The sequence below is a fragment of the Cucumis sativus genome, chromosome 6, assembly GCF_000004075.3.
Source record: "Cucumis sativus cultivar 9930 chromosome 6, Cucumber_9930_V3, whole genome shotgun sequence".
Taxonomy (NCBI): Eukaryota; Viridiplantae; Streptophyta; class Magnoliopsida; order Cucurbitales; family Cucurbitaceae; genus Cucumis; species Cucumis sativus.
Window position 1 is genome coordinate 22344540 of NC_026660.2, and position 26773 is coordinate 22371312.

The 26773-nt window shown below is 32.2% G+C and overlaps 5 protein-coding genes and 1 long non-coding RNA gene across 8 annotated transcripts; 3 read left to right on the forward strand and 3 right to left on the reverse strand.

Annotated features, from left to right (window-relative positions):
- Positions 1-2541: 2541 nt before the first annotated feature.
- On the forward strand, positions 2542-4612 carry LOC101206135. The gene is made up of 3 exons (XM_004140147.3): positions 2542-2732; positions 3152-3795; positions 4081-4612. The coding sequence occupies exons 2-3, from the start codon at positions 3186-3188 to the stop codon at positions 4230-4232; spliced, it is 762 nt and encodes a 253-aa protein (XP_004140195.1). The 5' UTR covers positions 2542-2732; positions 3152-3185; the 3' UTR covers positions 4233-4612.
- A 793-nt stretch (positions 4613-5405) lies between these two features.
- LOC101207236 (hydroxyproline O-arabinosyltransferase 3) lies at positions 5406-9283 on the reverse strand. Its single transcript, XM_011659312.2, has 9 exons — positions 9014-9283; positions 8017-8418; positions 7718-7785; positions 7423-7624; positions 7112-7209; positions 6956-7025; positions 6791-6862; positions 6435-6548; positions 5406-5880 (listed from the first exon to the last, which is right to left on the reverse strand). The coding sequence occupies exons 2-9, from the start codon at positions 8368-8370 to the stop codon at positions 5818-5820; spliced, it is 1041 nt and encodes a 346-aa protein (XP_011657614.1). The 5' UTR covers positions 8371-8418; positions 9014-9283; the 3' UTR covers positions 5406-5817.
- A 5291-nt stretch (positions 9284-14574) lies between these two features.
- On the reverse strand, positions 14575-17807 carry LOC101206371 (ABC transporter G family member 23). The gene is made up of 2 exons (XM_004140148.3): positions 17517-17807; positions 14575-16672 (listed from the first exon to the last, which is right to left on the reverse strand). Exon 2 carries the CDS (start codon positions 16585-16587, stop codon positions 14632-14634), a length of 1956 nt encoding a protein of 651 aa, XP_004140196.1. The 5' UTR covers positions 16588-16672; positions 17517-17807; the 3' UTR covers positions 14575-14631.
- LOC116404409 lies at positions 15027-18200 on the forward strand. Its single transcript, XR_004217256.1, has 3 exons — positions 15027-15162; positions 15250-15354; positions 17805-18200. It is a non-coding gene; the product is annotated as an uncharacterized LOC116404409 (long non-coding RNA).
- Positions 18201-19484: 1284 nt separating this feature from the next.
- On the reverse strand, positions 19485-22805 carry LOC101206609 (E3 ubiquitin-protein ligase RNF13). 2 transcript variants are annotated; one of them, XM_004140149.3, is made up of 5 exons: positions 22470-22805; positions 21726-21824; positions 21094-21224; positions 20256-20360; positions 19485-20142 (listed from the first exon to the last, which is right to left on the reverse strand). In XM_004140149.3, the coding sequence occupies exons 1-5, from the start codon at positions 22542-22544 to the stop codon at positions 19722-19724; spliced, it is 831 nt and encodes a 276-aa protein (XP_004140197.1). In that variant the 5' UTR covers positions 22545-22805; the 3' UTR covers positions 19485-19721. The 2 variants fall into 2 exon arrangements, with proteins under 2 accessions (XP_004140197.1, XP_011657615.1); XM_011659313.2 differs by lacking the exon at positions 22470-22805 and adding an exon at positions 22273-22294.
- A 1238-nt stretch (positions 22806-24043) lies between these two features.
- LOC101206995 (ankyrin repeat-containing protein P16F5.05c) lies at positions 24044-26773 on the forward strand. 2 transcript variants are annotated; one of them, XM_004140151.3, is made up of 6 exons: positions 24044-24277; positions 24885-24972; positions 25432-25496; positions 25912-25980; positions 26222-26271; positions 26357-26773. In XM_004140151.3, the coding sequence occupies exons 1-6, from the start codon at positions 24200-24202 to the stop codon at positions 26478-26480; spliced, it is 474 nt and encodes a 157-aa protein (XP_004140199.1). In that variant the 5' UTR covers positions 24044-24199; the 3' UTR covers positions 26481-26773. The 2 variants fall into 2 exon arrangements, with proteins under 2 accessions (XP_004140199.1, XP_011657616.1); XM_011659314.2 differs by having other exon boundaries at positions 24078-24320.

Here is a 26773-nt window from a genome sequence, read left to right on the forward strand (position 1 = left end):
GGGCGCGATGATGAACGCAGAATATGATTGGAATTGGGGTAAGATAGTCTTTACATGATTGCCATAGGGGATAGACATGGACCCACAAAACTTTTTTAAAAAAATGAAAATTTTCAGCAAAAGACGATAAATATTTAGAAAATGTTTAGACACACGAAGTCCGACTCTGTTTGTCACAATTCTTTTTTTTTTTTTGCTACTTTTGCAATGCTCCCTAAAATATTCTCTTTGTAAAATTCATTCTTAATTTTGGATGAAATGTATTTGTGTTTAAGGTTAGATTATGTCCATTGGATATTGGAAGTTTCAATAACAAAATTAAAAGTTAACTTACTATCATTTAGAAGTATTTAGAACTTTCGATCATTCAGAAGTATTTAGCAAATGTCTGTTTTGAAACTTTATAGACCAAATAAATTTGAACTTCAAACCACAAGGACAAAAAAAATGCATTTTATCCTCTAATTTAATTACAAATAAGATGTGAGAATTTGGATTTGAGATCGATCTCGGATTCAAACATGTGTCAGCTGAATTAAACTTTTGATGGCCACGGAAATTCATTCTACTTATTACATAAAAAAAGTTTTTAAAAATAATAATAAATTATAAAAAAGAAAACGCCAAAAATTCACTTCACATACTTTTTATGTAAATATTTTTGACAATTTTCCGAAACAAAGAAACCAATTATGTATTTTGCTTTAGATTTTCAAAACTTAGTAGTTGTGAACCATGGAGGGTGTTATAGACTTTTTGTGTGATTTTGGGCTTGGTATTGTTCGTTAAAACATAGGCAACAAGATCAAGAAAATAGCAAGCAACCACACCCGAAAGAGCCACGGAAGAGTTGGCCCAAGTGACACACTTGGACTCAACTAGGGATGGGGCTGACAGAAATGGCTGATGGAGGTGACCCTTGTAAGCTTGGGCCCAAGATGAGTGAAGGGATATCCAAAATGGTTTGGAATTTGGTTCCTTCTATCTCACTTTTTATATTTATGGAATAACTTTTTTTCTTTCTTTCTTTTATCTACTTTTCACATGTTTATAACTCTACGCTTTAAACGCAAATATACTAATTTCAATTATTATTAAAAAATTATCATATATATATACACATATACATATGAATATACATGCGTGTATGTATTGAATACTATCATATATATATATACACATATACATATGAATATACATGCGTGTATGTATTGAATACACTCTCAGCTAGAACAGTACACTTAATACATAATATTTAGATTCAAACATGTGTAAAGTGGACTAACAAGACATAAATATGGAAATAACTAGAAAAAAAAGAAAAAACCTCAAAACCTTTCGAGATTCGAGGCATACTTAAGCATTATCCTGAATACAATTATTTTCTTTGCGGGTTGTAATTAGAAATTGATGCATGAAAAAAATCAAATGAAATCTTAATTGAGAGTATCAATTGATTAACTATAGAAATTTATTTAATAAATTTAAGTCTCACGTGATGTTTATTCACATAAAACGAAAGGGAAAATATAAATTGCTATACTCATAAAAAAGAAAAGAAAAAGACACTGCATTTAAATCAATGCAACTATTAGTTCATAATTTAAATGTATACAATGAAAAAAACTGTGACATAAATGGACATTTTTCCAAGTTGAAATTAGTTGGATAACTCAATGAAATCTCACGATATATGATCTAATAAAATTTAAAATATTTAGATTTTATGAAATAATTGGCATTGCCTCACATAACTCAAATATCAAACAAATGTATCAGTTTATAGTCATTATTGTTGTCATAGTTAACAAGGTCAAAACTTACGAGAAAAAACTTTAAATTGAGAGGATGATCATCTCATTCAACCAACTGAACCTATAGAGTATACTTGATAGAGTTTCTGATTAAAAAAAAAGTTTGTAATTCAAATATTCTATTCCTACCTATGAATTATAGGGACTAAACACTAAGAAGGCATTTAGGGTAAAAAGAACGACGTATTATAATACTAGGTTATTATACTTGATGATGTAGATTAATTTAGTTCGAGCTATAATAGCATGTGTTTGGTGTATAGACTATTTTAATTTAATAAAGAAATAATAAACACCTTAACACATAATAAAAAAACCATGAAGGTCAAATAGTAAATAGGGTAGCAAATTAGGAGTTTTTAAATAGTGTTTACAAGAATTGATTATTGTAGTTGTAGATAATATTTGTTGCAAATAGTCTTTAAAAATTAACGTTTCCGTTTCTAGTTTTCTCCTTTTAGTTTTTTAGTAAACTACTGTGTTTGATAACACGAACGAATTTAGTATAGGTATGGAAGTTTGAGTCTCCTCAACCTTATTATTTTTATATAATATGTATAAACAAAATCAATTAATGTTATACGTTTTTTTTCGCAATTTTTATTCTTTCTCTCGGTTAGAAAAATTACAATTTAAGTATTTGACCAAAAAATAGGGTTTAAATTTGGAGAGCAGCTGCTTGTGGGGTCTACCCGCCCCAGTAACTTCTAGTTCTTCCATTAATGCATGTGGTCGGTAGGGCTTGCAAATTGGGATAATCTTGGAAGGAACCAATAATTTTCAATCTTCATGGAACCGAATTATCTCGGGAAATTTTTGTTCATTCAATCTTCTCTCCGGTATCCTCAATTGTTAGCAAATATTCTCTATCTACTTGACAGATTCCTTCAAGTCTCTTCCCCACTTTCTGGATTCTCTGTACGTAATTCTTCTTCTCTGTTCATAACTTTCATTTTTCTTTTTGGTCAATTGGAATTATATCTGTTTGGGTGTCAAGAAAAGCGCTGGAAAGTGAATTGAAACCAAGTTTTGGTGATACTTATTCCTTCTTCTGTTGCTTGAACCTTACTGAACTGGAATTTCAACAATTTTAGTTCTGAAAGCTACTGGGTCGTTCCTTAATTTCTTTGAATTATTACTATCGTGAAGTGATGATTTACTTCTGAAATGTTTACACTGTCTTTTCTTGGGATGGTTTGGATTTTGAAGCTGGTGATGACGATATAGACTCAGATTTTTGTTTTTGATGCGATAATGTTGAACGGTTTGACGTTTAAAAGGATTAGAAGTTGTATGCTGATTATTTGAAGTTGATAATTGTGTTCAATGGTTGGCAGGTTAATTTGGCAATGAGTTCTTGAGATCTTAGCTATGAACTTGGAGTTTCTTCGTAATATTTCCTGGTTTAGGGCTCAAAGAAGCAATGATTTGGGTCCAATTCTTAAACCTTCTACCGCCGTTGTGGACCAAGGGCATCATAATACTTGCTTTGATATCAGGATATGGGGATTTTCCCTACTTTCACTTATTCCTTGGGAAACCAATGCTAATGCCAATGCTCGGGAGGATATCATTTTAGCAAAAACAACTATCAATAGAAACTTGAGAAGGCAAGCGAAGCGTGGTAGAGCAATTGAGAGCGGTGTTGGAGAAACGGCATTACGGTTCAAACCATATGTGTGTAAGGTTCCATGGCATACGGGTGCAAGGGCTTTTCTTTCTCAGCTGTTTCCACGTTATGGACATTACTGTGGTCCAAATTGGTCTAGTGGGAAAGACAACGGGTCTCTCGTTTGGGATAAACGACCAATTGATTGGCTGGATTTCTGTTGTTATTGCCACGATATTGGTTATGATACTCATAGTCAAGGAGAGTTGTTGAAGGCTGATTTGGCATTTCTTGAGTGCTTAGAAAGGCCTAATATGGTCACGAAAGGAGATGCTCGTGTTGCTACTCTTTACCGAACCATGTGTATCACAGGTATGCCAATACATTTCGTTTGTGTGTTTATATTCTCCTATTCCACATTTCCACACACTGGAAGTTTAAAGGATTCAAGCTTAGAACTTATTTCGAATGACTTTTGAAGTACTTAACAACAGTCTCGAGTGTGACAGAAATGTTTTTAAGCACGTAGAAGTCATACCAACGAGACTTAAGTGTGTGTTTTTTTTCTTTTTTCTGTGAGGAGGGTGGGGTGTTTTTTGGAAAACATTTGTATATTGCACTTTGGAACAATTCTTTAATATATGCTGAATGTGACAGGTCTGAAGAATTTGCTAATTCCTTATAGAAGGCAACTTATTCATCTTCAATCTTTCCCTTACCAACCTGCAATTCAGTTTGGATGGCTTAGCAATATGAAATGGTTTGGTTGGAACTGGCAAAGAGATGAACAAAAGCATCCCAAAATTTGATAGGCAGTACCATACAAGTTATTCTCCCCATCGCCACATTTTACCCGAGCAACCATGTCCTGTATATACATACATATGGCTTATTTTGTATAGCACATATATGTAAATTGGTCAGTTTTAAATTTCTGGTAATTGCTAGAGCTAACACGTATTCTACCATAGGAATCCTTGTGTATGGAGTATTGGCAAAGGCTTCTGTGAATCCTTGCTACCTAAGTAAGAATCTCCTAGTTAAATGAAAATTGAGAGTTATGGTATTATCTTATTATTTGAATATTGTCACACCACGTTGCTTCATACTTGTGTCCTTTAGAAGTATGATTATGTTAATATTTGTCACTAGGAATATATTTTAAGAGATCCATGTGGTTCTTGTTACATATGCAACAATGGTAAGTACTCTATTGCTTTCCAAAGTATCATGTGAATTTCCCCCTTTTTGTTTTTGTCTCTCTTGTTGGAGGAATGAAATGTTCAAAAGAAATACAAAAGGGTCTATATAAGGGTTGCAAAATGTTTTTCAAAATTCATACGAGAAAGACATGATTCGAGAATTTCCTCGAGCAATCTTTTCTTTTCTTCTAACAATCCTTGAATTCTTCTCATGTTGTTGCCATGTAGTGGGTGATGTTTGAACATTATTTCGTTCTATGATATGATGTCTAGAGAAGCAAGAATGCTAACATATATAACTTGCTTTAAGTCAAGGTTTTCTAAAGAAAAAAAGAAATATTTTGAGAAAATTAAGGCAAGGAATATTTGGAAAATTTTGCTTTTGTTGGTTTGGTTTTCAAGTCTTGAAAGGTTTATTGTTAGTTTTGGTTTTTAAGAAGGTTTTAATTTCTTTATTATCATTTTAAATAATTATTTTTTTTGTACATCAAGTTAACTTTCTTATATCATTTCTTTATCTAGAAAAATGGTTCTTAATAATAAAACTACTAATAAATATTTACCAACATAGTAAAATTTAATAGTTTATTAGATGGATGGATGTTTACTTATATAAGATATTTTGGTATACTTTAAATTATTTTGTTATATTTACAAACAAACCAAATTATTTTGTTATATTTACAAACAAACCAGTGGAACATTATTTATCCTTGATACTTATTAAAAGATGATAAAAACTAAAAGTAGCATGGCTTTTATATTAAGAAACAAGTAGAATTAATGGGATATGTCCAAGACAAACCCAAAAAAACAAAAGTAATGGTATATAGTTAACATTATACCCAAACTATTGCAATGAAGGGTTGACATATGCATTCAACCTTTCAATAATAATAATAATAATAGTATATTTTTTACATGACAAAATTCTTGAATCTTCGTGCTACAAATCACGAGAATATACTTTGTGCTAAAGAATCTAATGGTATATTATTAAGTTTCTCTCAAAAGTTTAGTATTAAAAAGTATACATTTATTTTCCCATGTTACACTTCCCTCTCTCTGTATTGCTTTCTCTGCTCAAGCTGATTGGTATTTTGGTGACTTTAATCACAAAACCCACCATAGTTGTATTCTATTTACCAAAACCCAAAGAGGTTTGATTGTTGTTGTTACTTCCCATATCAGTTTATGATTCCCCCCAATCAGGTATATTTGCAGTTGCCTCATTTACCATCTTTACAAGCCTTACCTGCAAAACCAAAATCAGACCAAGACTTCACACAATTTTCCTAGTTGAGATAAAAAAAAATCGAGCAAATCTCATCCCGACTAGGCACACAATGTTTATACAAACAGGGTTTTGATTCACATCCGAGTTTTCATAAGCACATCTTAAAGTAAATCGACGAGGGGGGGGGGGGGGGGGGGGGGGGGGGGATGAAAGCTATGGATTAGGGAGAAGTAAACATAAAGTGAAAACTTCACACCAGTAGATAGAGTCGTTGATGAAAGCATAGTCTAAATTGGCTAAGTTGTTCTCCTTGTGTGGGAAAAATACATCAATGGTTAAAAACTATGGTTTATCATGGAAGGATTATGACTAGAACATAGATAAAATCTTCATATGATACTATTTATTCAGCTAAACTGCACAGATGATCATGGCGGTTATGTCTATAGGTTTGAAACAGGTTATTAATTCATATTTCTTTCATAGTTTATCAAATAAATTCTACAGAAAATGAGATAATATAGATGTAAGAAACATCAAGAGAGCATAGGATTCCAGGAACAGATACTTACTACGGTTTCAGGAACTCCGGGAGGAGGTAAGGAAAGATTTCTTGGTGGAGGACCATTGAGATACGTTCTCTTGTCGAAGCGCCACTCCCCGATCTTACCATATGTTAGTTCTCCCTGGCCATCAAAAATGAGTTAAGATATAGACAATTTAGAATAACTGATGAAATACTCGGATACGATGCTCATCTACACCATCAAATACAGCAAAAGAAAAAAAAACAAAAAGAAAACAAACAAACACAAAGTCAACTTCTTTGATAACTAAAGAATCTTCCATAGTTGGCTATCGCAAGATATGACTATTTCAATTCTAGCTTTTTCTTACTGTAGCCAGGAGACTGGAGAGGAATCTGTACCTTCATAGTGTAATCACATCCATAGGTATAGTGAATGATGAAGTTTCTACCAACTTCTAAATCCCAAGGAGGCTGAAACACTTAAGCACAGGAGGTCAATAATCTGTTAAGAGCTCCAAAACATAACCACTAATGGATGGATAGAGCTATCAAAATAGGTGAAACCTGCAGCATAAAATCTTTGCGGAGCGTATGCCGCACACCGTGCAATGCAGAAGCTACAGCATAAGCATACCTACACGAACAAAGTCATACAGATGTCAAAAGCTGTTACAATGACCTACCAAGTGCCATTTGATGAACAATCTCAGTAGAACTCACATCTCAAGCACCCAACCGAATGTTTTATCAGTAGTTGGGTCATCTTTCATTCTCAAGGATATGTTCACCCACGTCGGTGCAATCTCCTCCAGCAACGTCTAATGTAGAAAACTTAGTCAGTGGATTCAGTATTATCAATCATCTTAGAAGTTGAAGAAGCAGGTCAATATAATGATCACTTAAGCTGTACTATAGCAACTTCAACTCGGTAAAAAAAATTCATGCAAGGTAATTCTCTTGGTTGTTCTTCTAATTCTGGCTTTGCATGAATGACAGGAAGTTCATATGTCTAAACTAATTCAGAAGTTTACCTTTTCAATGATAACAGGAGAATTTCCAATGGGGTCAATGTTGGTCACTGGACCATTCTCCTCAGGATAGAATTTCCTGATGATCTTCTCATGGTCAGCTGGCTTTATGTAGAAGAACGGAAATCCAGCTGGATTCTTTCCATGGGCTAAGTTTGGTAACGGCTTAACAAATATATGATCGGGTTCTGCCATTAGTATATACCTGCATCAGTCAAATAGTCAACTGTCCTCAGATTTCATCAAAGGGAGAAGGAAAAGAAAAGCTTTATCAGCAAAAACTCAGAAACTATCTCACTCTTCTTCTATGTTTGCTTTCTCTAGCCATTGCACAAAAGCCCACGGTCGGTTTAGAACAACATAGCCCTGAATTTTTCATTGAAATTCAATGCATTAAGTTCAGCCACCGGGGAAAAAAAAACCAAAACCGAACAGAATATAAGATCAACAAGACAAAATCCAATGTCTAAATGAACTTGAAGAGTGAAAAGGAACACAAGAAACGATGCTGACATAAACTAAGACAAACAAGTTAAGTTTGTAGCAGAACCACTGGAGAAACTACTAAAAATAGAACATGAATCATCAGAAACTCACCCGATCTAATCCTTCTGGCAAAGGATCAACAATAAAAGTTGGAATCTCTTTCATTAAATTATCTGGAGTTCCTGAATGCAAAACTCTAGTGAAGCTTCCCATGTCAGAGCCAGGTAAATCCTTCACTTTCTTATACCAATAATACATGATCCTGCACTGCCATTGACTATAAGGAGCATCAGTTGCAGTGACAGCAACATGGTATTTCGAATTGGTTTTCCCTGCTCGTTCTGCTAACCAACTTCCTTTCGGAGCTTTGTAGTGTACAGACATGGTGATCAAATTATAAGAAGCAAGCAAAAACCCAAGAGCCAAAAGCACCAGAAAACCTGGTGAAGTCTTTCTCCCTATCATTGGTTTCAATTTCTCGACCTTAGCAGCTTCTTTTCATTTCACAGAATTCTACACCAGAAAATCAAACAGAAAAAATGTAAGGAACGCAACAACTAAGGAAGCTGCATCAATGGAAGCACACACAATAACTTCACGGTCTGCTAATCCTCAAACATTCAACAAAACTCAACACAAGAAAAATAATACCAATCAACAAAATAGCAACAAAGAAAAAAGAACATGCACATATAAGCATATGAAAATGTGAAAATCAAACAGATAAAATGTAAGGAGCACCACAACTAAACTAATGAAGCTACATCAACGGCAGCACAGCACAGCACAATAACTTCACAATCTACTAATCCTCAAACATTCAACTAAATTCAACACAAGAAGAGGAATACCAGAGTACAACACAGCACCAAAAAAGGAAGGACAAGCATGTATATAAACATATCATAATGTGAAATAACAAACCCAGATCTGGAATTAAAAAATTTGAGCTGAAACAGTCAAAACTCAACACAGTACAAACAAAAAACACAACCCCAGATGAAAATGGAAATGGGAAAATGAGAAAATCAATCAGTCAAGAAACGGGAACCATAAGGTAGCTGAAACGACATTGATTCATGGTATAATAAGAAGAAAAAAAACGTACAAAAAACAAAGGAACCCAGAAATCCAGAAGGAAGTTGAGAAACAAAAGTCTAGGAGCAATGGGATTTTGGGTTCAAAAGGGAATTTTCAACGCCAAGCCTATAGACCAAAGAAGAAAACAAAAAACAAAAAAAAAAACTCAGGGGGAAGTGGGGCTTCTCAAAATTTTTCGAAGTCACTTAAAAAATTAAAAGGAAAAATAAGGTTGTGGGTCGAAATCTTTATGGAAATCGATGTGGTAGCCAGCCTTTGTCCCTTGTTATATATATATAAATATACATGTGGCCATCTTTCGGGTGCCGCATTTTGGATTGCGACAAACTCCTATGGATCAATTTTAAAACTTTTTTCTTTAATATAAATATATAATATATGAATCAAAATATTTAACCAATATAACGAAATTTAAGATTTTATCAATCAAATCTTACATTTGTGTTATATTTGATAAATATTTTATTAGATTTTTTTTGTCATTTATAAAAAAGTTAAATATATATAATTTTTTAAAAAAATATTAATTTCTATTAGATCTTATATAAAAAGTTTGAGATAATAAATTTGTTATTATAATTAAATTATAATAGTTTTTGTTTAAAGTGTAAACTATTTTAGTTTGTAAATTAGGATCTTACAAAATTTTGATGATAGTAAATTGAAAACTACGAGATCATATTTAGTGTATAAGTAATTATTAGAGTATTACAATGTTACAATAGTTGTTGCTGGAAACGTCCAACAAATTTTAAAATGTTATAGTTTTAGGTTATAAGACTCAAAATATTATAATTTAACACTTTCTCGATTTGAATTTTACTTCAATTGATACTATTTCACTCTTAATTTTAATTTTTTTCACTAAATGTTAACTTTTCATCTTTCGTGGGAAAGATTACAAAAATTATAATTAAATCAAATTTGCTTCTCTTTTTTATCACTATTGGAATCAAATTTAAAATAATTATTTAAATTATATAATAAACATTAAAGTCAAAAACTAAAAACCAGTATTTAGTAATTTTTTTAAAAGAAAAATTGCATTAGATGAAAAAAATAGAAAAAACATAATTTAACAGTAATCTTCTTTTAAAATTACTATTTTTATAATTTTAAAAATATAAGTGACATAAACTTTATTATCATAATTTTTTTTTTTTTTTTGCTATTTTTACAAACTCCCATTTTTTAAAAATATAATAAAATGGAGTATAAAATATATAAATCCTGAAATTTAAGAATCTAAGATAAATTTATAGCATTTTAAAACTTACGAATCAAATTGAAAAACTAAGAACATAACATTCTAAAATATTAGGAATCAAATAAAACTAAATTAAAATTTTAAAATATAATTCTTTTAAAAAGTAGTAAATTTTACAAAATATTTATAGCTTATAGCAAATTTTTTAAATTTTATCACTGATATGATATAAATTTATCAATGACTATTATTTATATAATTCAAAATTTTGCTATAATTTATATATTTTTTAATTTATTTTGCTATTTTTAAAGATATCCTTTTAAAAAACGATTATTGTTTTAAAATAATAATAATAACAAAAGTAAATTATAAAATGAAGAAAAAGTGAAATCCACTTCACATTAGAGACCTTGAGAGCATAATAAAGATCCATTACTTTTGTTGTATATATCCAACTTTGTTATCCAATGGTTTAGCTCTTAACCCCACATACCTTTATGCCTTTAATCATTCTTCCTCATATATATATATATAATAATAATGCACATTTTTTTATGTACTTAAAGTAAATCTTTGAAGCCACTTTTTATTTGAGAATATCCTTTTGGTTCCCTTCAAAGTTTACCCTTTATTGTCATTTTCTAAGATCCATTTTCTTGTTTCTTTTTCTCTATCCTACTTTTTTTTTTTCTTTGGAAAATTATTGTTAAAAATGTTTGCAAATTATAGTAAAAATTTGGGATTTAAATAGAAATCATCTAAAAATTTGTTATATTTGGATTGATTTTGTTGTATTTAAAAATATATTTCTTCTATGATTATAATTATTGTTTGTTATTAAATGAAGGCGGTTGGAATTTTGGAAGTAGCTTATTAACCATGATAATAATATGTATATGTTATATAGATTGAAATTTGAGAATAATTATACGAGTAATTTGATCGATGTTGTCTATCAAAATTTAAGATCATGTATGTAACGAAATATCACTCACATAGTTAGTAACGATGAATACTCTCTTGATGGGTTATATATATACTAATTCTAACGACTTTTTTTTATCAACATCGCACAACTCAATTAATTAATAAATATGTACGATTTTATAGAATCGAAAATTTTAGTTATGACGAGTAGAAGATTCTAGTGGACTTTTAATTCCGACCTTTCCTGAATCGACGATAACTCAATTTATTTATATATATATATATATATATATATAATATTTTATAAATAAATAAACACTAATAATACTAACTTTGAATAAGAGTATACAATTTCAATTATCTTCCATAAGTCTATTACACAATTTCAATTTCAATTTTAATTTATTTATATGTATATAATATTTATTTATTTAAAAATAAATAAAACATAGATAACGACGGACATCTCACATTGTTAACATATTCATATGTAGGTTTAATTATGCTCAATTCATTTATAGCTCGATAAAATAGGTTTTAAAAAGAGGCGTTTCCAAAAATAACAAAGAAAAAATTGTGATAATAGAATTCATGTAACTATTTTTTATAAATTGCAAAAAATATCAAATTTAAAAGTCCATAACCTTTCGATAGTTGTGGTTATATTTATTATATTTGTAATATGCAAAACAATCCTTAACTATTTTTAAAAAAATATTTTTATCATATGTTTTTTTTAAAAAAATAACACAAGTAATTTTAACGGTTTGAAAATCATAAAAGTTTTAAATTATGGCAAGTACCTATTCTATTTGACTAACTATAATTTGACTTTTGGGTATCATTGAAAAGTGTTTGGTAAAGCATTAATTTTATATTCTTCCCTTATAAGTATTGTTTAATCTTCAATCCCACGTTAATTAGGTCCAAAATTTATGACAATAAGAAAATTATGAGGTTTCTAAAGTAATAAAATTATTGTGTATTTATTTAAGTAATAGAATAAAATAATAAAAATATGACACATTTTTAAATATAGCAAAATAGTCTAAAATATACACGAAATATAATAGAGTGAAAATTTGAAAGCTGTAACTTATTTTATATTTTATAAATATTTGTAACGAATGATTTTACAAATTTTGAAGAATTATTTTTTAAACTTTTAATTAATAAATTTGTGAAGCCTTTTACATTGTTTTGTGCTAAATTAGCTTATGAACAACTTAGGTTAAGTTAGTGGTAAAATGTCTATTACTCGTTAAAATGTAGGATTCAGTTCAAAGCTCGAACAAATTGTGTTCATATCATTCATTTTTCGAAAGAAAATAAAAGAATTATCAAGAATGCTAATGTTGATAGAATATCTACAAAATTATGTAATGAGTTTTTGTTCCATTTATTTATTTATTATTCTTTAATAAAAATCATAGAAAAAATAGTATTTAAAAACTTAATTTATCAAAATCAAAAGTGTGAAAATTCCATCAACCCCTAATTCATTTGGATTTTGTTATCACTAAAAAAAATAGAAATTTGAAAACTAAAAACATCATTTTTTTTACTTGATTTTGGTTTTAAAATTTAAAAATAAAAATAGTAAAAAATATAATATTTGACAAAATATTTAGACCAATTTTTTCTATTTTTTGAAATTCTCTAAAATTATTACTATAATAAATAAATTAATTAATAGAAGAGAGACAAAAATTTCAAAACTCATTGAATTCTCTTTCTCCTCATTAGCATCAAACCTCAACTTGAGTTGGGCATTAAAAATGTTTGGCAAACAATAATTGAACTATTGCTTCATTCTTCTTTTGCCCCATCATTAATTTATTCAACCCTTAACATCATTTTGGTAATACATACATATATAGCATAACTCAATTGAGTTGAAAATTTAGACGTTAAACATTAAATTCTTAAACTCTATATATTAAAAAAAAATTATATGAGTAGAGTTAAATCCGTTCAACTCTATCGTATACTTAACATTTTTTTTGTTATATTTTGTAAATAATTTTTTTTTCTATTCATAATAATTATCCTCTAACTAGTGTATTAAATTTATCGTATATTTAAGATTTTTTTTTGTTATAGTATGTAAATAATTTTTTTCCCTATCTTATCCTCTAATTAATGTATTAAATTATTCTCCAAATATATATAAGTAAAATTTACAATATATTCTAACAATTGAAATAAAATTATAATGAGTTTTACTATAAATACAAATATAAATAAAATAAATGGTAAATATTTATGTAAAAGTAAGAAAGTAAAACAAAAATAAAGCAAAAGTTATTTTTAAATATGACGAAGTAGACCAAAATATTTACAAAATATAAATTTTTATTAGTATCCATCAATGTCTACCAAAGATATCGATAAACATTAGGTATGTGGTTGTCTATCTTTAACATTAATCAAATTTAAAATTTTACTAATTTTGTCGTTTATTATTGATATCTTAGTAGAAATGTTGAAAGTCAAACATATACATAAATTACAAAAAAAAGAATTGTATGATTTTCAAATTGGTTGCTCATATGACCATTGTTGAAGTTAAATATAATTTTAAAATACAAAGTCAAGAGTTAGGCACATCATTTATATTAAAACAAATCCAATGGACCATCCAATTTCAAACCCATTTGTTAACCTAATTGTAGACTCTATTTAATTGCTAACCCTTTCTTTTTACTTAAGTTTAATCAAAGTTATCTATATTTCTAAAAAGTTTGTCAAAGGTAGAGTTTCTTATGTTGATCTTCATAAAAATCCCATGTTCCTTTATTGAAAAGTTATAAAATGTTTCATACGTTCTAGTTATAATTTGATCCGTTTTAATAACAAGAAGATAACTAACCCATATTGGTACAAGTTTGAGAACTTTAGTTAAAACTTAATCATAACAATTTACTATATTTACCATTCCCTTCTCAAATAAAAATATTTTACATCTCAAATCTTTTTTTTCTTTTCTAAAAAGGTATTGTAATACAACTTGGGTGGGAGGAATTAAACTCATTCCTCTTGTCCTTACTACATACATGTGTTGGTTGAGCTAAATTCACATTGACTACTGTAATAACCTAAAATTACAACAAACTCTTTGCCCTAAACATTTTCTTTAATTTCAAAGATAAAATGTTATTTACATGTATGAACATGATATTCGATGATGCCAAAATTTGAACTCGAGAAACTCATCTAACCTTAAAAAAAAAATAAGGTAAGTGAATTTGTGAGTTATAGAAGAGGAAACGTACAAAATTAAAAAAGAAACTCCAATGCCAAAGTCTAGAATAGTTACAAATTAAGATGGTGAGGTTGGGTTGTGTAGAAATCAATTTATCATAAGAATAATAATTTTAGAGAAAAAAATATCAAATACGTTTTTTGTAATTTGAAGGAAAGAAAGAACCTTTGCTTGATGAACTTCAACATTATATTTCAATTGATGTGAAAAATTAACCAAAAGTTCATATAGTTGTGGTTGAAGCTCTACGAGCAAGAACGATCCAACAGAGCAATCGATACAACACGAAAAACCCAATCATAATCCCAATGTTCATCCATCGGAGATCCCCATCAAGCTCTCTGTTCTTCAGCACATCGCCGCCCGTGAGAACACAAACCCGCCGTTGCCCTTGATCCATCCATGAAAAACATTCTGATTTCGCGTTCCAATACTCATTCACCAGCATCGCCTCCAAAGGGTACCGATACAGCGAAATGTAGTACATGAACATCCAAAATTTCGGAATGTTCTGTTTTGGAATGAAGTAACCGGAGAAGAGGAAGAATCCGCCGAGGACGGTGCAGATTAAGGAGTTTCCGGTGATGAAATCCGGCGAAATGGCGCTGAGGAAAAGCACTAACGAGCTCGCCATCATCACGATGAGCCAAACGACGAAGGTGAAGAAGGCGAAGGCCTGGATTGAGGGATTTAACCCTACGATCCAATAGACTGGAGCGGCGAAGAGAATCGCGACGGCGAGCAAAAATGGGAGGTAAATGATGGTGTTGGCTATTAGGTAAGAGGAGATTTTGTATACTCCTCTTGAAGCTTCTTTCATTAGAACCCTTCTTTCTTGCAGGAAAATGGGGAGTGATTCTACTGTGGAGGAGAGAAGGAAACTGAGACTGAAAGCAAAGAGGCCCAATCTTTCTGTAACTCCTTCTTCGTCTCTTTTCACTCTCAGGTAAACACTTCCTAACCCTACTCCCCCAACAATGGCTTGCAATGTTCTGCCTAGAAATAGTTGCTTTGTTCTGTATAATAACTTCCAGAATCTTGAGCAAAGGTATATAATCTCTAAGAAATGTGATGTGGAAAAGATTCCTATCTGTTTGCTGTTGTTGTTTTGTTGTTGAGCTATTTCAATGGCTTCTTCTGGCCAAATTGGGGCGGAGAAGAGCTGGTTTTCTTCTCCTTCTTCAACCTGAGAAGTTGGGGGGTTTGAATCTTCTTTCAGTTTATCTATGATTTCCATAGCAAATTCTAGTGCGTTTAGTTGAATTGGGATTTGAATTCCCATTTCACCAATCCTCTTCTCCAGTGATTTGAGGCTTCCAAAATGAACTGTTAAACCATGGGAGAGAATCAAGAATTTGGAAATGTACTGGAGGATTCTGTAGCCTGGTTGGTGGATTGAAAGAATTACAGTTCTTTGTTTACTTCTAGTCATTGAAGAGATAAGCTCAGTAACTTGAAGAGCAGAAGTGCTGTCTAAGCCGGAAGTTGGCTCATCTAACAGAAGAATTGAGGGATCATGAATCATCTCAACTCCAATTGAAACCCTTTTCCTCTCTCCTCCAGATATTCCTCTTTTCTCTTCATCTCCGACAAAACTATCTGCCACATGAAACAAACCAAGCTCCTGCATTAATCTCTCTACTCTTTCTTCTTTTTCTTCTGAACCCAATTCTCTGAGTCTCAACTTGGCCATGAACATCAAGGTTTCTCTTACAGTCAAAAGAGGAAGTAGATTGTCTTCTTGTGTCACAAACCCACACAACTTCCTCAGCTGCTCAGGACTTTTCATCCCCTGGCCATTAATGGAGATTGCTTTAGGGTCAAATTCCTTCGCTTTCACTCTTCCTGATAGAATCCTAAGCAGAGAAGATTTGCCAGTTCCACTTGGACCAACAATAGCGAGCACTTGAGAACTTCTTGCCACGAATGAGACAGACTTAAGAACATTAATGGGTTTTGGTCTTCGAATCAGCTCGGAGAAGGAAGTGGGTATGGATCTGTTTGGAAGAACAGAAAATGAGACATTTCTGACAGAGAGTTTCTTAGTGGTGACAAGTGGTGGGGAGTGGTGGTGAGAAGAAGAGGACGAAAGGCTCGTGGTTTCCTCCGGCGAGTTCGATGTTGAGAAGAGGGTGGTTGTATCATCTGCAATGCAACGTTTTTGAAAGCAAACCGCCATTGTTGGCTCAAGAAGTTAAGCTCACGCTTATGCAGAGATTTCCATGGCTACAACAACTACAAGCCTCATTGAGAGAGAAGAAGGCCTGAGAATGCAGATATTGAGTGCTTTGAGATTATTAGTTGAACCAACCAAGGTAGATTGCAAGACAAGAATTTTCAGGTGATATTTAGATCTTTGGTGATGGAGAAGTTGGTCTCGTTGGTGAGCAGAAATGTATATTGACCATTCGCTGCGAAGGAAAGACTTTCTTTGGAATTATTCTAAATTCCAGAAAAATTGGCCTAAAATCTTTTAACTTTTTTAGGATCCAGAAGGCTGCAGCCGAGCAAGGCCAAACACAGTCTTCGGAGTTGGTTTGCACGGAAGATCGACGTTAAAAAGAAAAACGAAAAATTACGAAAGTATCCCAAACTAGTTGGATGCAATAGAACTCTACAACTTATGTTAAAAAAAAATACCCATAATTATATTGAAAAAATACCCAAACTTATATTTAAAAAAATACTCAAACTTATAGCAATTATTATAATTTATACCATTATACAAGTTTAAATATTTAATTTTACCCTCGTACAAATTTGACTGCAAGTCAAGAGTTGTCATTCAATTTATATGAATTTAAGTCAAAGGTTAATTTTCATGAAAAACTTCCGTTCTTTCGTTGCAAAAGCTTTTTGGTGGTTTAAGACAACTCATCACATGCAAAAATAGATTGAGTTCACTTATAAATCACGATGTGACCAACTTTAACAATAAGAGCTAAGATAAATATAATACGAAGTTTAAGGACTTCAGTTGAAACTTTTGGTAAAACAACTAAGATCAAAGATAAGTGTTACAGTCTAAACATGTATACTAGGCATATATATATATGTATAGGTATATAATATTTGTTGATGACAAAATCCAAATGGAAGAATACGCACCTGAATTTCACACAACAATAGTAAATATGTAATTTGAAGAAGAGATGACCTGCAAAACAAAAAAAAGTACTCCGATGCCAAAGTTAGAATGAATTTGAAGTTAGAAGTCTAAGTTCTATATTAAGATCTTAGATCTCCATCCAATATAAGTTACTTCTTAGGAAATATATCGAGTTAATGTTACATGAATTATTATTTTGTTTACTTAACCGTTCCATTGCTTAGTATGTCGTTATTTATGAGTAGACAATTGTAATGTCGAGACTTCTATTGTGGGTGCTAACATAGGGACATCATCAAACCTTTGCACAACAATTGATGGTGGAAGATTCAATTGACTACATGAGCCCAGATCGACAAAAAGTCCGACAAATTCTTAGGCCAGAACTTGCTATAGTAGTTCATGGAAGGAACCTAAACAAAACATGCTTTCAAAGACAAAACAGGTCGGCGTGCTAAAAGTACCTTGAAAAGAAAAGCCGTTAATAAAGCAGCAACAAATAAGCATCAAAAATATCTACTAGGTTTAGTCTGAAGTGATTTTTATGTTTAAAACTCTTGTGTAGAAATAAGCTTTGTTCGTTTCTATACATACACTTCTTTGAGTCAATCTTCTTTCCTAGCTAATGTATCCTACGAAAGTCTAGCAGTTCTTAATAAAATTTAAGATAGTGATCATAAATACTTAGAAGGTTTAAATGATTGCCATCGCCTTATTTGCATAAATATAAGATCTTAAAATCAATGAAAAGAATTGTTAGCAGCAAGCACTTAAAATTTGCATAAATATAAGATCTTAAAATTTGCATAAAAAAATTTCAAAATTCTAGACTCAAACTATTCTCTACTATAATCCACTGTTGGCTGATGACAAGTTTATTCTCTACTATAATCCACTGTTGGCTGATGACAAGTTTATGAATTGTTATTGCTAGCAACTTATTCTGCATCTAATAGAATTTGTGTTATTTTCGACCAACTTAATCATCGTATACCTTATTCAACTCTAACATCTAATAAAGTTTGTGTTCCTAAACCAACCTAAAAAACTCTAACATCTAAAGTTTGTGTTCCTAAACCAACCTAAAAAACTCTAACATCTAATAGATATTCAACTCTAACATCTAATAGAGTTTGAGTTCCTAAACCAACATAAAAAAACTCTAACATCTAATAAATATTCAACTCTAACATCTAATAGAGTTTGTGTTCCTAAAGCAACCTAAAAAACCCAAACCTAATTGCAATCACAAACCTAATATTCAACTCTAACATCTAATACCTTATTCAACATCTGATAGAGTTTGTGTTCCTTTACCAACCCAAAAATTTCCACCCTAATCACAATCCTATACAAAGGCCTAATCGGCTTGGATTGAACGTCGAGTTTTTTATTTTTTTGCCTTCTGTTTTTAGTTATATAAAATATGAGCTAACATTAGAAAATTGTGAAATCATGGGAAAAGTTGATATCGAGAAAAAAGCAAGCTGGAAATTGAAACTGCTAAAGGAATTAACCTTTTGCCTTTTGATGTATATATTGGTTGGTGGCTAATGGAAAATCCAAAAATTCTAAAAGTACAATATATATACATATATGTATTTCTAATTTTCTTAATTATAACCCAAAAAAAAAAAACATTCCTAGGTTTTAAGTGGTTCAAATTCCAACACCTAAATTAAACTTCTAACTTTAAAGAGAGGTTTTCTACACTAACCTAACAAAAAAACATATACATATATAATTATATTTTTAGAACGAACCATATGGTGGATTAACATTTTAGCCACTAACCCATATGATGGATCGACGTTAAAAGGCAAAAGACTTTCCCTTGTAATTGCAGTGTTGGACCTTGAAGGAGAGCTTTCTTTCCTATTTGATTTCACAATTTTTTAACATTAGAAAATTACTCAAAATAAAATTAAAAACAAAAGCAAAAACAAATCGATCACCAACTCAACCCGAACCCAAACCCATGTAGGCCATCTTCAGTTGTTCACCTGAAAAGACAAATTTTATACAAAGAATTCGCTGGCCTCATGTACAACCTTATCAGCATTTATGATCTCTATCTTAGTTTTTCATTGGGAGCTACCAGCCTTTAGTAAGGTGCATCAGCTAGGAAAGAAGATTGAATCAAAGAGCTGTACAGATAGAAAAGAGCAGAGCTTAGTTCTATACAGGAGTTTTAAACATAAAAATCACTTCCGGCCAAACCTAGCCAGATGCTCTTGATGCTTGGCTGCTGCTGCTTTATCTGCAGCTTCTCGTTTCAAGGCCCTTTTAGCACGTCGGCCTGTTTTGTCCTTGGAAGAAGCCTGTTTTGTTACGGGCTCCCTCGATGAACTAGGTCCAGTAAACTCCTGCCTAAGAACTGGTCGGGCTTCCTGTCTACCTGCCCTCACATAACCATTGTATCCCCACCTTCGATTCCCAATGCGAAGAGATGGTGATTCACCCAAGTAAGCATCCTCTAACTCTTCATCATCATCCTCATAAGGATAGTATTGGTCATCCTCAGGATCATCATATGTTTCCTCCCGTTCTTCAATGATTGGAGGTTTATACCACGAAGCTCTCAGAAGCAGGCATACACTCTCCTCAAACATGTAGTCGTGGATGCTAACAATGCAAAGGAAATATATAATAAGAACAGTAATTTAAAAAGATAACAGGGTTCACAAATCTAAACTATAATCTATAAAATATCTCCATAGAATGATGAATGGACGAACCTCCCATCAAGAGAACGATGAACGATCAAGAACTCAAATGGATGTTTACATTGTGGACAAGTCGGCTTCTTAGTGTATGATGCCCATCGAAGGATGCAAGTTGCACTTCATGAAAGTAAAAGAAAGAATAAAGAAAATAAAATGCATCCAAGCATGTAAATACATAATTTGGAGGAGTTGAAAGGGTAGCTCGCTTCCCAAAAAGGCTGACATGCCATTTTTCAAACATCCATATCCAAATGGCTAATAATTGTTCCAACATGTGTTCAAAAATCCAAAATGCAACATCAATATGTGCTTCATTCTGTGTCTATTGTACTTTGTACCCATCAAATATTCAACACGGTGTTTGATGTGTCAAGTTCAACAAGCGTGTCCAACATGTCATAATAATTTAAACAGCAGTTGCCAATCTAACATATGCAGAATACAAACACCTTATCCAAACTAATTTGGTCCAAATGCCACAAAGCAAGCATTTTAAGTTCAACGATCAATAAACTATATAAGACAAGACTTCGGCTAGTTCATGATGTATCTTTTAAATAACAAATTATCTATCGACTCCATAACTCCGAGATGTTTTGGTTATAAATCTAAAACAGCATACCTCTTCCAATTAAATCCGAGCAACCGCAAGTACAATTAGAAACATTGCACCAAAGGCAATATGGATACAGTGAATTTTCTCCTACAAAGTTTAGCGGACTCCCAGGAATACGTTCGCAACAACTTAAAACTCCATCTCCAATACAAGCATAGAGCGACAACGAAATGAATAAGTCATGCCATAGAAAATATTAATAAGTAGATGAAAGATGAATCGATAGGAACAAACCAATAGGCGTGCTCACAGCCTCTTACTAAAGCAGTTTCTTGAAGTGCTATCTTATTTAAGCAGATTGCACAAGCCCCATCGTGACTACCATGCCCCGTTCCTTGAATCTCTACTTTCTTTCCCATTTCCAACTAAACATACAAATCCACCAAATAAGAGATCCTTGAAGTATGGAGTGAATATTCAATATTCGAAAACAAGCAATCAAACAGAATCATAGATATGCAGCTCTAACTGAAGGAGAGGAAATCTTCCTGATAGAATAAAGAAAAACAAGCACACGCAAGAGAAAAACAAGATGAACATAAGCAATAGTATCTAGCCATACAACCAATCTCAAATTCAATTCAAATAAACCATATTCTCCCTAGATATTATATCGCAGGGCCTGATATCCGTAATCTTGACAATGAAAGAAACAAGATTAGCCCAACGGTTACAGATCTTGAAAAACAAAGGGCAACAAAACTAGATTAACGATTTCAGATTTGAGAACACTATATTTCCAATAAGAACTATCAAAACAAATTGTAGACAACCATTTCCTAGCAGAGTTTTACGCCCTTGATTCTCTAGGAAAAAGAAAGTGCGCGAAAGTAGATCGACTTCGAAAATGAATAGATAGATAAAACCTGGTCGCAAGTTACTTGTTCTTGAACAGCATCTGAAATTTCAGCGCTCTGGATAGAGATTCCGGAAGAAGTTGCCATAGCCCTCCGATCTTTATCGCTCTAAAAAACACAGAACCCAAATAGTTGTTCAGCACAAATCAAAACTTATAAAAAAGAGAGAGAGAGACTAAAGAATTCTTCTGAACCAAAAGCAAGAAAGATCTACATTTCCAACTAAACATACAAGTCCAGCAAATTAGAAAACAGACACTTAGACAAAATCATGGCTATGCAACTCGAACTCAAAGAGAGGAAAGAACTATCTTCTTTAAAGAATAAAGAAATTCATTCCCAGGCGACCAACCAATTTCGCGAAAGAAAAACAACCATTACTGACAAACGGGTGAACACAAACAATAGCTTCTGATTATTATGATTCCCCAAACCCATACAACCAACCACAAAAATCAATTCAATTCGATTGAACCATATTCCCCCTAGATATCCAAACGCAGAAAACAATCACCCCGACGTCCATAATCTCGATGATGAAAAAAACAAGACTAACCCAACAATCTCTGACTTATTTAATTAGCCCCCAAGAAACGCAAATCTTGAAAAGCAAATGACACCAAGACTAAATCAATAAGAACTCTCAACACAAATCGAAAACAACCATTTCTCACACACCCCCAAGATTCTCTTGAATAAAGAAAGCGCGTAAAAGTACATCAACTTCGAAAATGAATAGATAAATAATAAAACCTGATCGCAAAGAACTAGTCCTTGAACCGCATCTGTCAATTCGGAGCTTTGGGAAGAGATTCCGGAAGAAGACATAGCGAGTACACGAGGGGTTTGTCCTTCCGATCTTCCTCGCTCTTCTTAAATTACACAAGAACCCCAAATAGTTTGTTGTTCAGCACAAAATCAATCAAAAGTTTGAAATGAACAGAGATGCTGAAGGGAATTATTCTGAACCAGAAGAAAAGAAACGATGCTCGAGAATATTCTCTACTCACGATCTAAGAGTTCTTGAGGAGAAAATTTACAAGTTGTGAATTGCAAGTCCCCTTTTATACAAAATCTAGGGCTCGTTTTTACTTATTTATCTTTTTTATATTCAAACTTTGTTGCGTACATTATCTTCACCGCCAAAGGGGATTTTCTTTCCCTTCATTCGGTCGTATAAATTTATTTCTTGGAAATCACTTTTTAGCCCTTACACTTTATTTTATTTTATTTTCTAAGGGATTTTTTAAAAAATACAACAAAACCTACAAAATATTTAAAAAGAATTTGAAATGGATGATATTTGGAAAACAAGGTTATTCTTTCTCTATACGATCATTTTTTTTCAATATTTTTTTATATACGATCGTTTAGAGGTATTATATGGAATACGATGGTTTATATTTGGGTACGTAGTTTACATTTGTCAATCCAATATCGAAACGATTTTTTATTTATAACTAACCATTTATTTCTTAAGTTTTAATTTTTTTTATTAACAATTTAATTTATGAGTTTTTAATTTTACACAATCTTTTTCCCACCTAGCCCTTTCCTCCTCGATCCATACAAAATAGAGAACTTGTGACAACAATTCATCCCGAAGAAAAAAAAGAATTATTGAATGGATATGACTAACTAATACTAATAGAATAGAAAAGAATTGTATTTTTTGTATCCTTCCCTCAATTTTGTTGCTAACGTGGACTTTATGCAATCAATATATCCCTTCAACACACCATAGGTCATTGAAAGGATTTCGAGACCCACCGAAGCACGAAAGCCAAAATCTTTCAGTAAATGGATTTTCTATTCGAAGAGTGCATAATCGCATGGATAAGTTCACACTAATCCGTCAATTTTGGATCCAATTCGAAATTTTAGGTATCGAAAAGGAATTGTAATGTAATAACATTGGTTCATACATATAGAAGAATTGATTGAAACATTATATCTCCGAGACATGAATGGATAAATAGGTAAAAAAACAAATCGGTCTTGAGTTATTGATGTATACACCCATTTGAGTTATTGATGTTCATCGTTTTTTTAATGGGAGATTCGTTTATTCATCCAGTAACCACCGATCGTACAACATTTAGTGCGAACAAAACTCCTAAACAGTTAATTATTTTACTATCGAAATCTTAACTTAAAATCATCCCAAACTGGGCTGGGCGTCCCGATGGCACATCAAATTGCGGCCCAGGACCATTATTTATGGGCCCAATAAAACAAGGCCCATGGTAATAGCCGACGTGTTCGGGTCGGTAATTGGATCAATTGACCCGAAAGAAATAAAGCAACACCGGACGGAATTGCTTTTTCAGTCTCTTCGGCTACAATCGGCGATTTAGGGGTTTTCTTGTGGTCTTTGGTTCACTCTCTTTACACTGTAAGAGCGATAAGGGGATCGGCAAGCGCTGCTGCAGTTCAGATTTTGAAGGATTTTTTTTTCCGGTGGAGTCTTCGGCTGTATCACGATGGTGGTGGATGCGAATCAATCAGAAGAGCAGAGCACCGTGGAAACTACGATGAATGACATCGAGGATCTCGTTGATGTACAATCTTCAATCTCTTGCTTTATTGAATCATCTATTTCTGGTTTGTTCACTTTTCCTTTCATTGCAGAACATCTTTTCATCTTCTTGTCGATCTTTCACAAAGTTTTTCGATGGTTCGTTTCAATAAAATCGTGTTGAAGTTCAGTGAACCATAGATTTTTTTTTTATTCCATATGTTTAAATTGCTATAAAATTCGCTTAGTATGTCTATACCAATCATTTATCGGGATACGCATGAGGTTGTCTCTTTCAGGTTTTGAACAATGTTTGTGATTCAATGAAACTTTTGGCTTGAATCATATCGAGTAAATTTTTCGAAAATTCGGATGAATCTAAATTAAATTAAGCACTTGCTTGCCCTGTCATGCCTTTGTAAAAGCATTCATTCTACAATTTGAAGTTATTATCAGGTCATTTAACGTGATGGATTGCACTTACGTTGCTATTGTGATTTTGACTATGGAAATATATGAACAACTAGAATTCTGAAAAGTTCGCGGGTAGCAAATCATTCATGTACATCATACTTGAGAAATTGATCAATATATTGGGGAGTTAAGGATTCAGCAATAAAGAACTTAGGTTTTTCCATGTCACTTGACAGGCTGCTAGATATAACGATTTGGATGATGTAAAAAGGCTTGCTTCTGCTGGTGTTTGTCTCGATTCCACGGATTCTGAGAGCCGAACTGGTAACAAGAATTTTGTGTTCATCATAAATCACACTCATTTGATATGGGATTTTAAAGACTTTATGAGTTTAGTCTCCAACGTATACATATGTTTCTTCAGATTTACACAGATTTCAATGAAACCTTCTATTCATATTAAGAAAGCATAATTACTCTATTAAACATACCCATACTCACACCTGCTATCTTTAGTTGTTCAATCTACAATTAACTAATACAGTTAGTAAAAAATTTCAAGTTAGAACTTAATTGATTTTGTTTTTGCACAAGAACCTATTTGGAATGATTTTCTAAGTCCTACAAATTTTTTTAATAAACATGTAGGGAATCAATACAAATGTGATCTAAGTCTAACAATATATTTCTAATTTAAATGCTAGACCATTTGAAGATGAAGTCATACATAGACATGGCATTCAAGTTTTCCTCGTTATTGTAATCTTTGTTATTTGATTGTAGCTCTACACATGGCTGCTGCCAATGGACATCTTTCAATAGTGGAGTTTCTCATAGATAGAGGAGTGGTGAGATATCTACTTCTTGTAATTTTATCTGCTGCTTGGCTATGTATTTTCCCACCGACTAATAATTGACAGAGGAGTCTTTGTCAAGAAACAGCTTCTTGTTATCCAATTTTATCATCGATCCTGTCGTCAATCTGCTTGAACTATGAAATGAATAAATTTGAACTGCTACAATTCCCTTTTTGATTGAATTCAACTTAATTAAGCTTTCCAACTTAATTAACCTTTCGGTTTGTTAGCTTGAATAAACATCACCAACTAGCTCGATTACTTTTCTGTTCTGTTTTCAGCTTCTGCTTCATGAAGGGGTCAGTTGGCAATTTTCATTTTAAAAACTTTGGCTGGATTTATCAAATGCTTACTTGTGCAATCTGGACCCTCCCATTATGTCTTTAACCTTTGTGAGTGCGCGCAGGATGTGAATGCTTTGAATGCAGAGAAGAATACACCACTGCATTGGGCATGTCTGAATGGGCATATTGAGGTAATGCTCCAATTTTCTTAATAACTTTAGCTTTAGTTTATAAGCTTTCATCTATCACAGGCTTCCAAACTTTTAATTGATCTACTAGGAGTGTTCCCTTAAACACGTTGTATAGGTTCATAAACTGTCGATATTTAATCGATCTTCTAATAGGTTCAAAAATAAAAGTTTTGTAAGTTCATTAATTAGTTAGATTTGTTAATTGTTACACAAACCTAATTGTATTCACTCATTTCTTTAGGTGGTGAAGAAGTTGATCTTGGCAGGAGCCAATTTGAGCCTGTTGAACAGGTACGTTGTTATGATTTATAATTCAAACATTGTGACAATAATCTTTGTCGGGTCGTAAAAGTTGAAATGTTACTTTTGTGTATAGCCATGAGAAAACTCCGGTGGACGAAGCTCTGACTCGGGGGAAAATGGATGTCATAGACGCGATCAACACAGTGGCTGCGCAAATCGAGCTCACTGGCATTAATGTTTCAACCGTGGAAATATAATTGAGGGAAATCATAATTTTGATCTATTGGCTTAATGTGTTTGGATAAATTATGACTCTTACAAACATTGCTTTTATCAGATAAGATGAGTTTACTGAAATAGTCATCCTTGTAATGTCATTTAATTTCTTAGTGATAGTTTCTGTAAATTGGAGTTTAATTTAGGTTTCATCTCGATGATTGTGTGGTTTAAATTTAGGTTTGTTTGTTGATTCGACCTTAATTATTAGACTTAATTAAGTTTCTTCTCTTTCAATTTTGGATTAAAATAAGGATTGAAATGAGGTTCTGGA